This window comes from Gorilla gorilla, chromosome 2 (genome assembly GCF_029281585.2).
Source record: "Gorilla gorilla gorilla isolate KB3781 chromosome 2, NHGRI_mGorGor1-v2.1_pri, whole genome shotgun sequence".
In the NCBI taxonomy this organism is placed as follows: Eukaryota; Metazoa; Chordata; class Mammalia; order Primates; family Hominidae; genus Gorilla; species Gorilla gorilla.
Window position 1 is genome coordinate 148,122,936 of NC_086017.1, and position 15,865 is coordinate 148,138,800.

Here is a 15,865-nt window from a genome sequence, read left to right on the forward strand (position 1 = left end):
TTCATTTAGTATAATATCTTCAAGTTTTGTCCATGTTGTAGCATATATCAGTAATTCATCCCTTTTATGTCTAAATAACTTTTTTTTTTTTTTTTTTCTGAGACAGAGTCTTGCCCTGTCACACAGGCTGGAGTGCAGTGACGCGATCTCGGCTCACTGCAACCTCTGCCTCTTGGGTTCAAGTGATTCTCCTGCCTCAGCCTCCCAAGTAGCTGGGATTACAGGCACATGCCACCATGCCCGGCTAATTTGTGTATTTTTAGTAGAGATGGGGTTTCACCATGTTGGCCAGGCTGGTCACGAACTCCTTACCTCAAGTCATCTGCCCACCTCGGCCTCCCAAAGTGCTGGGATTACAGACGTGAGCCACTGTGCCCGGCTGGCTGAATAACTATTATATGTATATATCACATTTTGTTTATCCACTCATCTGTTCATAGATGGACATTTGAATTGTTTCCATGTTTTGGTTATTGTGAACAGCGTTGTGATAAACATTCATGTACAGTTATTGTTTGAATATCTATTTTCAGTTAAGTGTATACGGTAAAAGTGGAATTGCTGGATCGTATGGTAATTCTTTGCTTTTTGAGAAACCATCTGTTTTTCACATGGTGGCACCATTTTACATTCCAACCAGTATTGTAAGGGGGATTCCAGTTTCTCCATATCCTTGCCAACACCTATTTTCTTTCTTTCTTTGCTTATAGCCATTGTAGTTGGTGTGAGGTAGGGTCATTGTGATTTTGATTTACATTTCTCTAATGACTAATGATATTGAGGATCTTTTCATGTGCCTGTTGGCCATTCGTATACCGTAGTTGGAACAATCTTTATTCAAGTCCTTTGCCCATTTTTGAAGTAGTTGTTTTTGTTGTTGAGTTCTAAGAGTTGTTTATATGTTCTGGATACTAGACCCTTATCAGAATTATGATTTGCAGATATTCTCTTCTAATTCTGTAGGTTGTCTTTTCACTTCTTGATAGTGTGTTATACACAAATGTTTTCAGTTTTAATGAAGTATAATGGATCTTGTTTTTTTGGTTGCTTATGCTTTTAGTGTCAGTATCTAAGAATCCATTGCTAAATCCAAGGTCACAGATATTTACTCCTATGTTTTCTTCTAAGAGTTTTATAGTTTTAGCTCTGACATTTGGTCATTTTGAGTTAATTTTTATATATGATGTGAAGTTGGAGTCCAGTTTCATTCTTTTGTTTATGGATATCCATTTGTTCCAGTACCCTTTGTTGAAGAAACTATTCTTTCTTCCCATTGAGTGATCTTGGCACCATTGATGAAAATCAATTGACCATAGATCCATGGGTTTATTTTAGGACTCTCGATTCTGTTTCATTGCTGTATATGTCTGTCCTTATTCCAATACCACACTGTTTCGATTACTGTGGCTTTGTAGTAAGTTTTGAAATCAGAAAGGGAGAATCCTCCCACTTGATTTTCCTTTTTCAAGATTGTTTTGGTTGCTTAGGGTCCACCTTGCAATTCTGTGTGAATATTAGAATCAGCCTTTTCATTTCTGTGGAAAAAACAAAATGGTTGAACTTTAGTAAGAATTGCATTGAAACTGTGGATTGTTTTGGATGCTGTTGCCATCTTACACAGAATATCTTTCCATTTAAGTCTTTAATTTCTTTCAGCGGTGTTTTGCAGCGTTTAGTATATGAGTCTGATACTTGGTTAAAATTATTCCTATGTATCTTATTCTTAATGCTGTTATAAATGGATTATTTTCTTAATTTTGTCTTTGAATTGTTCATTGTTAATGTATAGAAATACAGCTGATTTTGTGTGTTGATCTTGCAGCTTTGCTGAATTTGTTTATTCTCACTCTGTGTGAGTGTGTGGGTGTGTGTGTATTCTTTAGGATTTTCTATTTATAAGATCATGTCATCTGTGGATACTTTTTCCCCTCCCTAATTGCTTTGACTAGCACTTCCAATACAATGTTAAATAAAAGTGGTGGAAGAGAGCATCCTTGTTCTTGTCTTGTTCCTGTTCTTAGGGTGGAAAACTTTGTCTTTCACCATTGAGTGTGATGTCAGCTCCACAGTTTTTTGCAGATGCCCTTTATTATATTGAGGAAATTCGCTTCTAATCCTAGTTTGCTGAGCATTGTTATCATAAAACGGTTTTGGATTTTGTCCAGTACTTTTTCTACATCAATTGAGATAGTCATTTGTTTTTTCCCCTTTGTTTTACTAATATGAGGTGTCTTATATTGATTTTCATATGTTGAACCACCCTTGCATAAATCCCACTTACTCATATACAGTCCTTTTAATATGCTTGCTGGATTTGGTTTTCCTAGTACAAATGATCCTTATTTTTCACAAATTCTGTATTTGTGAATTCACTTATTGGCTAAAATTTATTTATAAGCCCAAAGTTGATACTTGCAGTGTTTTGTGGACATGTGCAGTGTGGCAAAAATGTGAGTCATCTGATGTGCACATTCCCAGTTGAGGCAATGTTCTGCCTTGTTATTTCAGCTTTCATACTATAAACCAGTGTCCTTTGTGCAGTCTATTTAGTGCCACATTTTTTGCATTTTTGTGCTTGTTGATGATTTTGCTGTTTAAAATGGCCCCCAAGCGTAGTGATGAAGTGTTGCCTAGAGTTCATAAACACAAGAAAGCTGTAAATTTGCTTATGGAAAAAATGTGTGTTAGATAAGCTTCGTTTAGGCATGAGTTACAGTGATGTTGTGAATTCTATGTTAATCACAATTTATATTAAACAGTGTCTTTAAAGAGAAACACACATAAAACAAGGTTATGTAGTGATTGGTTAACAAAAACATGACTGGAGCCTAACCCTGTTTTTCCCTTAGGAGCTGTGGTTCAGTATTTGCTAATTCAGTATTTATGGTAACTTTATAGAACATAACTACTGCAAACAATGAAATCAACTGAATTTTGTTGAGGATTTTTGCATCTATATTTCTAAGTGATATTAGCCAGTTGTCTTGTGATAGCTTTGGTATTCTGGGTAATATTGGCCTCATAGAATGAGTTAATAAGTATTCTCTCCTTTTTTCTTTTTAGAGATGTTTTAGAAGCACTGATGTTAATTCCTCTTTAAACGTTTAGTAAAATCCACCAGTGAAACCATCTGGTCCAGAGCACATTTTTGATGTGAGATGTTTTGTTACTGATTGAATCTTTTATTTGTTATATGTCTGTTCAGATTTTCTATTTTTTCCTGTGTCAGCTTTGGTAGTTTGTGTGTTTCTTGGAATTGATGTTTTTCTTCTAGGTTTATTAATTTATTGGCATACAGTTGTTCATAGTATTTGTTTATAATCCTTTTTAAAATATCTGTAAGGTCTGTAGAAATGTTATTTCTGATTTTATTTATTTGAGTGTCTCTCTCGTTGGTCTAGCTAAAGAGTTTTCAATTTTACTGATATTTTCAAATAACCACATTTTGGTTTTGTTGATTTCCTCTGTTTTTCTGTTCTCTTTTGTGTATATCTCTGCTCTAATTTTTATTATTTCCTTCTTTTCGCTTTGAGTTTAGTTTTTCTTTTCCAGTTCCTTAAAATTAAATTTAAGTTGGTAATTCGAGATCTTCTTTTTTATGCAAGCTTTTAGGGCTATAAATTTCCCTCTGAGCATTGCCTTTGCTGCCTCCCATAGGTTTTTGTATGTTGTGTTTTCATTTTCATTTGTCTCACAGTAGTGTCTAATCTTGTGAAATTTCTTGGTGACCTATTGGTTTAAGAGAGTGTTAGTTGCCACACACTTGTTAATTTTCCAGTTTTCCTTTCTGTTATTGATTTCTAGGTTCATTCCATTGTGGTCAGAAAAGATACTTTGTATGACTTCAATCTCAAATTTATTGAGGCTTTTTTTGTTTTGTTTTTTTTTTTAAATAGAGACAGGGTCTCTCTTTGTTACCTAGGCTGGAGTGCAGTAGCATGATCATGGCTCACTGTAGCCTTTAAACTCCTGGGTTCAAGCAGTCCTCCCAACTCAGCCTCCTGAGTAGCTGGAACTACAGGAATGCACCACCACACCTGGCTAATTATTTTATTTTACTTTTTATTTTTGTAGAGACAAGGTCTCACCATCTTGCCCAGGCTGCCGTCAGGCTCCTGGGCTCAAGTGATCCCCCCACCTTGGACTCCCAAAGTGTTGGAATTACAGGCTTGAGCCACTGTGCCTGGCCTATTGAGCCTTGTTTTGTGTCCTAATATATGGTCTATCTTGCAGAATATTCCATGTACACTTGAGAAAAATGTGTGATATATTCTGCTTTTGTTTGATGGGGTATTCTCTATATGTCTATTAGGTCTAGTTGGTTTATAGTACTGTTTAAGGCCTCTATTTCCTTAATGATTTTTCATTTAGTTCTGTCCCTTACAGAAAGTGGGTTATTGATGTCTCCAAGTATATTGAACTATTTTTCTCCCTCAATTCTGTCATTTTTTACTTTATATGCCTTGAGGCTCTCTTGTTAGGTATGCATATATTTGTAACTGTTACACTTCTTGATGGACTGATTCTTTTATCAATATATACTGTCCTTTGTCTTTAAGTCTGTGTTGTGTGATATATATTTATTTATTTTTAGACAGTCTCACTCTGTTGCCCAGGCTGGAGTGCAGTGGCGTGACCTCGGCTCACTGCAACCTCCGCCTCCCAGGTTCAAGCGATTCTTCTGTCTCAGCCTCCCGAGTAGCTGGGATTACAGGCACCTGACATCATGCCTAACTAATTTTTGTATTTTTGGTAGAGACGGAGTTTCACCATGTCGGCCAGGCTAGTCTTGAACTCCTGAGCTCAAGTGATCCACCCGCCTTGGCTTCCTAAAGTGCTGGGATTACAGGCATGAGACACCGCGCTTTCCTAAAGTGCTGGGATTACAGGCATGAGACACCGCGCCGGGCCTATGCTGTGTGATATTTATATAGCCACCCCACTCTCTTAGTTATCCTTTACATGGGATATCTTCTTCCATCCTTTCATTTTCAAACCTATTTGCATCTTTGTTTGGATCTAAAGTGAGTGTCTTGCAGATAACAGTTGCATCATGTTATTTTTAATCTATTTACATTTAAAGTAATATCTGATAAGGAAGGATTTCTGCTGTTTTGCTGTTTTCATTTACTTTTTTTTCTTTCAATTCTTCTGTTACTGTCTTCTTTTGTGATTTCTTTTTCTTTTTTTTTTTGAGGGTGGGGGTCAGGGTCTCACTCTGTCACCCAGGCTGGAGTGCAGTGGTGGAATCTCTGCTCACTGCAACCTCTGCCTCCTAGGTTCAAGCGACACTTATGCGTCAGCCTCTCGAGTAGCTGGGACTACAGGTGCATGCCACGATGCCTGGCTAATTTTTTGGTATTTTTTTGGTAGAGACGAGGTCTCAGCATGTTGGCCAGGCTGATCTTGAACTTCTGACCTCAAGTGATCCACCCACCTCGGCCTCCCAAAGTGCTGGGATTACAGGTGTGAGCCTCTGTGACTGGACTATTTTTTCTGATATATTGTTTTATTAACCTTCTCGTTTCTCTTTCTGTATTTTTGTTTTTCCTTAGTGGTTACCCTGGGGATTAACATCTTAGGTTTTTAACAATCATGTTTGAATTAATACTAACTTAGTTTCAGTACTATGCATAACTCTGCTCCTTTGCAGCTCCATCTTTGTATATTACATCTTTACACATTAAAATATATGCCCATTAACCTAGAATTGAAATTTTTGTTTTATGCATTTGTATTTTAAATTATGTAGGAAAGAAAAGGAGAATTTACAAAAAAAACTGCAGTACTACTGACTTTTATATTTACTTATGTAGCTACCTTTACCATTGTTCTTTATTTCTTCATGTGACTTCAAATTACTGTCCAGTGTTTTTTCATTTTAGCCTGGAGGATTCTCTTTAGCACTTCTTTTTTGAGACAGTCTTGCTCTGTCTCCCAGGCTGGAGTACAGTGGTGCGGTCTTGGCTCACTACAACCTCCACCTCCCAGGTTCAAGCAATTCTCCTGTCTCAGCTTCCCGAGTAGCTGGGACTACAAGCATGTGCCACCACGCCCGGCTAATTTTTTGTATTTTTACTAGAGACAGGGTTTCACCATGTTGGCCAGGCTGGTCTCGATCTCCTGACCTCGTGATCCACCCACCTCTGTCTCCCAAAGTGCTGGGATTACAGGTGTGAGCCCCTGTGCCCAGCCTCTCTTTAGCATTTCTTAGCACAGGTCTGGTAGTGATGAATTCCTTTAGTTTTTGTTTATCTGGGAATGTCTTACGTTCTCCTTCATTTTTGAAGGACAGTTTTGCTAGATATAGAATTCTTTGTTGGCTCTTTTGCTTTCACCATCAGATCAGATTCTATCCCCTCCCCAGAGCTTATTACTGCTGCTTATTGTGAGTGGTTGTTGTTTGCTTGTTGAGTGACTTTACTAAACTACTTTTATAAGCTCTATATTCCTGGTCATGTGGGGCCGCTGAAGTCTATTTATTCCATTTGCTTAGTAATCAGCTAGGGTTTTAACAGAGTTTCGTTAAACACCTGGAGCCAAAAGAAAAAACAAACAAAAGAAAACCTCTCCCCATCTTTACAGATGGCTTTATGTTGGGGCAGTTTTTGACCACTTAGTGATGCCATTTATAATTCTGCCTTAGCCTTTGCTTACTGTTTGCTCAAAGCCTGAAGGTCAGCCAGGGTGAAAGCTTAGGGTCTTCTTGGGCCTTTCCTGAATGTGCATCCAGCCCTGGCCATGTGCACGTCCTTCTTGATTGGTATACACACCCCTTATTACCCCATGTATATTCTTTCCCATCCCCTTTCTGTCCAGGCTTTTCCATCTGTCTGTTCCTTGTCCCAGTTGTTGTCCCTTGCCCCAGGCTGCTGCATCCATTAAATGATTTTTGCAAAAACCACCCGGGAAGACTCCCTATGCCTGGGAATGATCCAAGTCAGGCAAAGCCAAGGCAAGCCATTGCTCAGGTCCTTCAGGGAGCTGCCAGACAAGTTGAAACCCACAATCACAATTGTTTAAGAATGAGATCTGTATTGCTTCCTCTGGCATTAGGAGTGCAGGTTACTGTCCACACAGCCATCACTGACTTGGGGTGTGGGGGATGGTGGGCAGGCAACTTAGGATGCGATAGCACTCTCTTTACCACAAAGCAGCAACTTCTTTCTTTACCAAGCCTTGCCCTAGATTTTATAAGTTTTTTTTTTTTTACTAGATTCCAGAGTTCTGCAAAAGTTGAGTCTGACAGTACTTACCAGCTCATTAATTGCATTCATTGCTTTTTGCAGGGACAGTGCCTTGGAGTTCCTTACTCTACTATTTTTGGTGGTATCACCCCAAATGTAGGGATTTCTCAGAAGGCTATCATTAATCAGAAGTAAGAAAATTAGGAAGGAAGAAGTTGATTTAGGGGTATAGACTGGATTATTTTTATTTGGACATGAGTGTTGGGTTTGAGGTACTGATGGCACAACCTGTGGGTGTCTAGTGACAGTTGGAATTGTAATGCCTGAATTCCAGAAAGGTCTTAGAGCTGCAAAGAGATCTGGGAACCTTCTGCACAGAAATTATTGAAAATGAAAGTGTATGATTTCCTTGGAATAGAGAGGAAGGTCAAGTATGGCATCTTGTGAAACACTTTCAGCTAAGGAATTCTTCATTTATTCATTCAGCATGTTTGCTGACTGCTGAATACATAATTTTGTTTTTCCTTTGTTCCTACTACTGATGTATGTACTGCTAAGCATTGGAGACAGAAAGGAATAAGATCTCGTTTTCTGCCCTCAGGAAGTTCACTCATATTGAGGAATCAGACAAGTAAACAAGTACAATGCAGTGTTATAATAACAAGGTTAGAGGAGCCCAGACAGAGGTAAACAAGAATATGTAAACAGGTTGGGAGGGAAAATAAGAAATTCGGGAAAGTCAAAGAAGAAGAAAACATAATGGAGAGAGTGGGCTGTGATCTTGGTTGCTGCATATAGAGTTTGAGAAGGCTGAGGACTTTAAAAGTTACTGATTTGACAGTAAGGAGAGATGACATAAGAATGGTATTCATAAGAATGGTTTTAATTGAGTCGTTTTGTTAGAATGTTGGAGACAAAGGATCAGATAATAAAGAGTTGGGAGTGTGAGTGGTGAAAAAGTCGAGGGAAAAGGAAAAACAACTTTTTTTTTTTTGAGACAGAGTCTTGCTCTGTCGCCAGGCTGGAGTGTAGTGACGTGATCTTGGCTCACTGCAACCTCCGCCTGCCAGGTTCAAACGATTCTCCTGCCTCAGCCTCCTGAGTAGCTGGGACTACAGGTGCACACCACTGCACCCAGCTAATTTTTGTATTTTTAGTAGAGACGGGGTTTCACCATGTTTGGCCAGGATGGTCTCGATCTCTTGACCTTGTGATCTGCCCGCCTCAGCCTCCCAAAATGCTGGGATTACTGGCATGAGCCACTGTGCCCAGCCGGGAAAGACAACTTTTAAAAGAGTGGTACAGTTTATTCTATAGGAAAATTGGACCAGTCAGAGAAAAAATAAATAAATTACCAAAATGTTACGGTTTAAAAGTTGTAGCAGAGTTAAAGTAACTTCATTTTGGAGTAGAAAAGATATGAGTGTGTTTTTAGACAATGGAAGGGACTAAATAGTAAGGAAAACAAGGATGTCGAGTCCCAAGAGAGTCAGGAAAGATAGTATTAAGATCCTAGAAGGATCAGGATTTGGAGACTTGAGTGAAGAACGAGAGTGAGGATAATGAGAGTTTTGAGACAAAAGGAATTTGAGAAGTTTTACCTAGGGAAGCCTCAGTTTTCTAGGTAAAGTAGAGCATAAAATCACACGCTAAGAAATGGGCAGCAGTGAAAATGCCTGACTGAAGTTGATGTAGCGTACATTTGTATTGATAGTACCATTTGGTGATTTTCTCATTTCTTTCAACACATATGTGTTAAGCATTTACTGTGTACTAAGCACTGTACAAGATCCTTGGGATTCTATCTGTAAACAAACAAAACTCCCTGTCCTTTTGGAGGTTACATGTGACTGGGGTAAGGGGAGAAAAACAAATAATATTTTAAAATAAACATATGAGGTAAATAGAGCTACCTGGGTCTGGGAACCAAGAAAGCAAATGGGAAGATTAGCCAGACATAACTGCAGTTTTATATTGCATATCATATTCTGATTTAAGATAGAAATAATTTTATTTTTATACAGCTCATTGTAGAATCTAGCTTGCTTAAACTAAGACAAGAAGAGTATGGGTATGGTGGAGCCTTTGTGTACTTACATTGTAGCTATGAAAGAAATCTATATTTACATTTAAGAGGGAATTCATTAATTTAGGACAACTTTATAATTATGTTATATAGTTATTTCAGGGCCTTTGACAAGAGAAAAGATGGTGAACTGTCATATAATAACAAATTAAATATTTATTTGGTTAAGAAAAAGAAAATTTGCATCTTATTTCCAAAAAGATGATTTTTAACTACATAGAAATTTGTTATGTTTAAAGGCTTTAAAGATCTATATAGAGTTGAAGATCTCTTTTTAATAATGAATAAGTTCGTTCTTTTGGTAATCATTTTTTTATATTCTCCTCTCATGGCCCTTTTTAATTTCAACAGGCATTGGAAAAGTGAAAAGAAAACCTAGTGTGCCAGATTCTGCATCTCCTGCTGATGATAGTTTTGTTGACCCAGGGGAACGTCTCTATGACCTCAACATGCCCGCTTATGTGAAATTTAACTACATGGCTGAGAGAGAGGATGAATTATCATTGATAAAGGGGACAAAGGTGATCGTCATGGAGAAATGCAGTGATGGGTGGTGGCGTGGTAGCTACAATGGACAAGTTGGATGGTTCCCTTCAAACTATGTAACTGAAGAAGGTGACAGTCCTTTGGGTGACCATGTGGGTTCTCTGTCAGAGAAATTAGCAGCAGTCGTCAATAACCTAAATACTGGGCAAGTGTTGCATGTGGTACAGGCTCTTTACCCATTCAGCTCATCTAATGATGAAGAACTTAATTTCGAGAAAGGAGATGTAATGGATGTTATTGAAAAACCTGAAAATGACCCAGAGTGGTGGAAATGCAGGAAGATCAATGGTATGGTTGGTCTAGTACCAAAAAACTATGTTACCGTTATGCAGAATAATCCATTAACTTCAGGTTTGGAACCATCGCCTCCACAGTGTGATTACATTAGGCCTTCACTCACTGGAAAGTTTGCTGGCAATCCTTGGTATTATGGCAAAGTCACCAGGCATCAAGCAGAAATGGCATTAAATGAAAGAGGACATGAAGGGGATTTCCTCATTCGTGATAGTGAATCTTCGGTAAGTTGATTTTCGGAGGTAAATACAAATAGAGCTCTGGGTATTTTAAGAAAAAGAGAGAGAGAAATGGAGAGGTTAAGTGGCTTCCCTAAAGTTAACCAGGTAACAAGTTGGGACGTAACATAAGCATAAATGTTCCAAAGCTAAAGTTGGCATTCTTTCTAGCTATCTATTTTGAATAAAAGAGAGCTGTGGCAGTGTTGCTACACACTGAATTATTTCGTCTTGTCTAGTTCTGTTGATTTTGCATTCCTGATATATTTTGTTTCTGTTGCATTAAACTAAGTGGAGAAAATGGAACACTGGCCTCTTCATTGAGAGTAGAATAATACTATAGATTAAATTGGGAAACATTTAAAAAATTGCTATTGGATGCAATGTGTAAGAAGGTAGTCACTGTAGTCCTTATGACATAGGAAATCCCTGAATTTAAAAAATTGATATTAAGTTTCTTCATAAATTGGTTACTTGGAAATTGGAATACACTTTTATTATAACCTCAAAAAACCTATTTTAGCAGTGTTTGAAATGCATTTGCAATAAAAGATAAATTATATTGCAGTACTAGTAAACAATAATACTATAAAACCATAAAAGTTGAAAAATAATATGGTTTCATGGTCTCTTTTAGATACTGCTTAGGATATTAGAATTTGATGACACTCATTTTCCTTAAAAATGGCCTTTCTTTTTCCTTGATGAAAGATATCACTACTTTTCCATTTATTAAATCATGGTTAGTCTTGGCTTTGCGTGTGTATATTTGTACAAAAGGGAATGTGTAATTGCACAAAATTTTGAAAGAAAATGTGTGGAAGTGGGGTGTGGTGGGGAGAGAGATTAATTGAACTTCCTGATGTGAAGTTCAGGAAAATGGGGCCTGTGCCTAATCCCTCAGAAAAGCAGTTGGTTGGCAGTAGGGAAGAGTGATGACATCCATTTTCTGTTAGTTGCCTGATCTGGCTCACTGTTTGAAACTTTGGGAGTAACTGTAGAAAAAGAGGCTTTGGGGGTTGATATAGACTGTAACAACAACAACAAAACTAATTAAAAAGAAGATAGCTTGAATGCAGAATTGTATGTATTTTCTTGTGGGTAATTGAGTGTAGATATTAGACAAAATACAATATATACCATTATTTTTAGCAGTATACTTTTTAAGGTTAGAGGTCTCAAGTAGGCATATTTTGTTTAGCCTTCACAGTGTTTTTTAAACATTTAAATTCATTGCTGATATTTAAATATTAGGATATTTATTATAAAAATTCAGACTTTAGACCATTTAAAATTGGAAGAACTACCAACATTGAGACCCGGTTCCTGCAAGGCAACAATCACAGCTGAGAAGTCACCACTAGTTTAGATTGGTGATACACTATCATTTCCTCTGCCCATCTACCTTTCCACTCTGACACTTGTTTACATTATTCTTTTGGCTCTTGTAGGCATTTGAGTTTGTGGCCTCTCCTTAAAGTTTAGATTAATTCTCATTTGTGTGTTCTTCATTTTTGGGAATTCAGCATGTTATCTCTAAGACAGCTACTGTTAGCTACACATTGAAAAGGGGTTGGGTGGGTATCTTAGACTTTCTCATGTGTTTCTCTGACTGGAGAGAAGATAGCTCTTGTTCTTCAAATATTTAACTAAAGGATTTGCTGTGGGTGTCTGCTGTTGGAGCCGTGGGTGTTAAGAGACTTTTGATTACGCAGGTTTGAATCCTGGCTCTGTTGTTAACTAGATGGATGATATTGGCCAAGTTATTAATAGCTTCTTTGAGACTCAGTTTTCACATGTGTAAAAAGGGTTTGTTTTGAAGAGTAAAGGAGATAATCTATGTAAATAATTTACCATGGTGCCTAGGACTTAGTAAGTGCTTAGATTTTAGCTTTTAGTTTAATATAAAAATACTGATAGAGGGCTTTCAAAATGTTTACTATATGTATTTTTTTTTTCTCTTTTAGCCAAATGATTTCTCAGTATCACTAAAAGCACAAGGGAAAAACAAGCATTTTAAAGTCCAACTAAAAGAGACTGTCTACTGCATTGGGCAGCGTAAATTCAGCACCATGGAAGAACTTGTAGAACATTACAAAAAGGCACCAATTTTTACAAGTGAACAAGGAGAAAAATTATATCTTGTCAAGCATTTATCATGATACTGCTGACCAGAAGTGACTGCTGTGTAGCTGTAATTTGTCATGTAATTGAAGACTGAGAAAATGTTGGGTCCAGTCGTGCTTGATTGGAAATTGTTGTTTCTAAATCTATATGAGAATTGACAATAAGTATTTTTATTATAACTCAGCCCATACATATATACTATGTATGCAGTGCATCTGCATAGAACAGTTCCTTATCCTTGGCCATCTGTTTTATTGTTTTTTTCTTTGCTGTTTTCCCTTTGCTTCTAATATTACAGTTTTGTATTTTGTAAACAAAAATCAAATAATGCATATCAGAATCTTTATATGGAAGAAATCCTTTATTGCCTTTCCTTTGTTTCCTTGTAAAGGCACCCTGTTCTGTTATGGTTTTTCATTATATAAAATTATTATATCTATATATGACATATGCTAAAATAAATTTCTTGGAGAGTGTTAATCTTTTCTGTGACTAAATAGCAATAATAAATGGAAAATTAGAAATTATTTCCAGGTATTATATTTGTCACAGGCCATTGTAAATACCAAGTATATTGTGTCTGCCATAATTTTAAAAAATATTCATTGTCTTCAGTCGTACAGCAAGACACATGAGACATAGATTAGAAAACATGTTGTACAATTTTAATTTACAACTGTTGGAAATAAAAATCACTTAATTTTTTTTTCCAGTGCTTCTCCCTCATCTGGTTATTCAAGAAAACAAAACAGTCTCTGAGATATTTAGCTTTTCAAACTGTAAATAGATGCTCTAGTGTTATTTATTTTTTAAATCCCACTTGTATTATTTTACCTCTAGAGCATCTTGTATTAGGACATGTTATATTTATGCCAGTGGGAAATAAGTTATGGCCAAGTTTTGCAAAAACAGGAAGCAGTGAGATACTTGTTTTTTTCTCCTCACTAAATATCAGTAATTGTCAGGAATGGTATTACCTATTTTCATTTCCTCTTTTCAGCTTTAAGTTTTGTTGATTGAGACACTAAAACTGATGTATACCTGAGGAAAAAATAGAATGTGCTCATGGTTAGGGAAAATTATATTATTTTTAATTTTTTAATTTGTTTTTTAACCAAGTAGGAATTTGGGTGTATGGATAAGAGGCCAATCTGCTTCTGTAGGCTATAGAAGAAAACCAGTTGTATTTTATGGTCATAATTTGTCCCCCTATTATTCCGGAGATTTAAATTTAAATAAAGTAGCCATCAGTATTTTAATTGAAAAATACTAAAGCCACATAACTGAGTAGGATGTCGTATGATACTTTCAACAAAGTCCCTAATGCTGCCTAAGCATATGGATGTTTTAATTCTTTGCTATGTTATAAACAGATATCTAATACACCAGAATTACTGATGGTAAAATTGAAGTTGTGTAACTTGTGAATTTTTTTAATCAATGTTTTAAATATTATTTAAATCTTAAAATCATTTAAAGACTTACGTTGCCACTGGGTGGCAGCCATGGCTTCTCCCACTAAGCAACAGAAGTGACCAAATATAATTAAGACAAATTTTCATCTCTATTACATCTGCTTTTAAAATATTTTAGTTCATATTCTATTATTTTTCTAACTCAGTACTCCTTTGTTGAGGGTAATTGTTAGTAGTTAAGTTTTTAATGGAAATAAAAATCATGTATGCTTATCTTTGCTGTAAAATCAAATGAATATAAATTGAGGAAAACTTTAAATTATTGTAGGATGACTAGTAGTAAACATCATCTTAATTTTTAACATATATTTGATGATGCTTTCCTTTTTTCTGTATGTTTCTGGGTTTTTCCCCAGTCTTCCTTATGAAAAAAATGTATGTTTGTAAAAAGAGAACAATTAATGCTTTGCATCACAGACATAAACTATTCATAGTAAACTGCACTGAGCTGATATTAATAGAGCAGACTTTTGAGAAAGTAGGAGTGTAGTAGCACTGGAAACAGAATGCAAATTTCTGTTCCATAATTAGGTTTATTGTAGCTATAGCGCTCCCAGATAACCCATGTGTGCCAGTAATATCTATTGTGTGCTCTTACTATGGTATAAAAACCTCGCTGGAAGCTACTTATTTTGTACTTAAATATTTTACCAATTTTTAAAAAGTCTTAATCCAGTGCTTACACCAGTGACTGTTTTTATAATACTTGAAGTAACTTTAAGAACTGAAACAACCCTGGAAAACTCTACATAGCTAGATAGTAAAAATACTTATATAAGAAACCAAGTTTCCTTATTCCCAGCCTGGTGTCTGTATTGTGACACACTACTCTGTGTATGCTTGGTTTTAGACTAGGAGGAGAGTCCTGGGAAGGGCAATATTACAGAAGTTTTCTTCCACATGAGGAGAATGCTTAGTTTCAAATTTAAATACATGTATCAGATGGAACCCTGCCTAACTCACTTCTACAAATAACTTCCCCAAAATCTTAGAAGGTTTTTTAGAACATGATATAAGCTTTGTGACAAAAACAAATGCCATTGTGTCCCTTATTTAGTCATAAAACCTTAGGATTCAGCTGAATATATATTCACACATGTATATTACACATATATCACTATACAGTTAACACATGCACCTTGCACTATTAGTGACAATACTGCTAAACAAAATAGGCTTCATGCAATCTATTGCCATTGCTAGAAGAATAAATAGGCCTAGCAGATGGGCAACTTGGGTTGTTAGAATAAGGTCATTCTTGCAGAATATGGCACTTAAATTATCTCCAGCTGTAATGTCCTACCATATAATCTAGAGGTTGCATAGAAGCAGAGTTGTCACAGTCTGTAGCACCTTTGTGAGAATTCTCTAGGCAGGCCCAGCCCTTCTCTAGAAGTTTGAATTTCACTCCCACCTTGTTGCTGGGGTACCTTCTTCAGGGTACATCTAAACACAGTGGCCTTATACAGAAACGTTGTTCAACCCACACAGTGCTTTAAAAAATTAATTGCCAACATTTAAAAATCAGGGAGTTTCACATAAAATTCAGACTTCTTGTTTCCCTTTAAAAATGAGAAGCTAATAACATGAGTTGAATTCCCACAAGTCAACAATCAGCTGGAATCTAGTATGGATGGTCCTCTTATCTTTACCAGTGCACATGGTGAAAAAATTCAAACAGTATAATAAAGTCTTCTTTCAAGTCAAAATATAGAGACGAATCTCTGAAACGTTTTATTTGGGAAGCAAGAATTGTAATTCAGGGCATATACACGGACAGTAGTTTTTGGTATGTCTAAAGAAAAGAGAAGATTGGGAGTTTTATTATAAGGCGAAATGTTACATATGTTTTGAAAGAAAACTCATTGGCTCTCTTAGATAAGTTTTTGGGAGGTGGTGTGTGACACCACCTCTGATTGGTGTGTGACAGTG

The 15,865-nt window shown here is 36.5% G+C and overlaps 1 protein-coding gene and 1 long non-coding RNA gene across 13 annotated transcripts in view; one reads left to right on the top strand and one right to left on the bottom strand.

Annotated features, from left to right (window-relative positions):
• NCK1 (NCK adaptor protein 1) overlaps positions 1–13,170 on the top strand; it is an 89,364-nt gene extending 76,194 nt beyond the window's left edge. For all 12 annotated transcript variants that reach the window (XM_004037712.4, XM_019024779.2, XM_055383673.2 and 9 more), the window contains 2 exons: positions 9,625–10,337; positions 12,299–13,170. In XM_004037712.4, the coding sequence (XP_004037760.1) occupies positions 9,625–10,337; positions 12,299–12,493 (908 nt within the window). In that variant the 3' untranslated portion in view covers positions 12,494–13,170. The remainder of the gene's footprint in view (positions 1–9,624; positions 10,338–12,298) is intronic.
• Positions 10,028–15,865, bottom strand: part of LOC129532747 (uncharacterized) — a 30,126-nt gene continuing 24,288 nt past the window's right edge. The window contains exon 4 of the long non-coding RNA XR_008678656.1: positions 10,028–10,373. This is a non-coding gene — a long non-coding RNA (uncharacterized lncRNA). The remainder of the gene's footprint in view (positions 10,374–15,865) is intronic.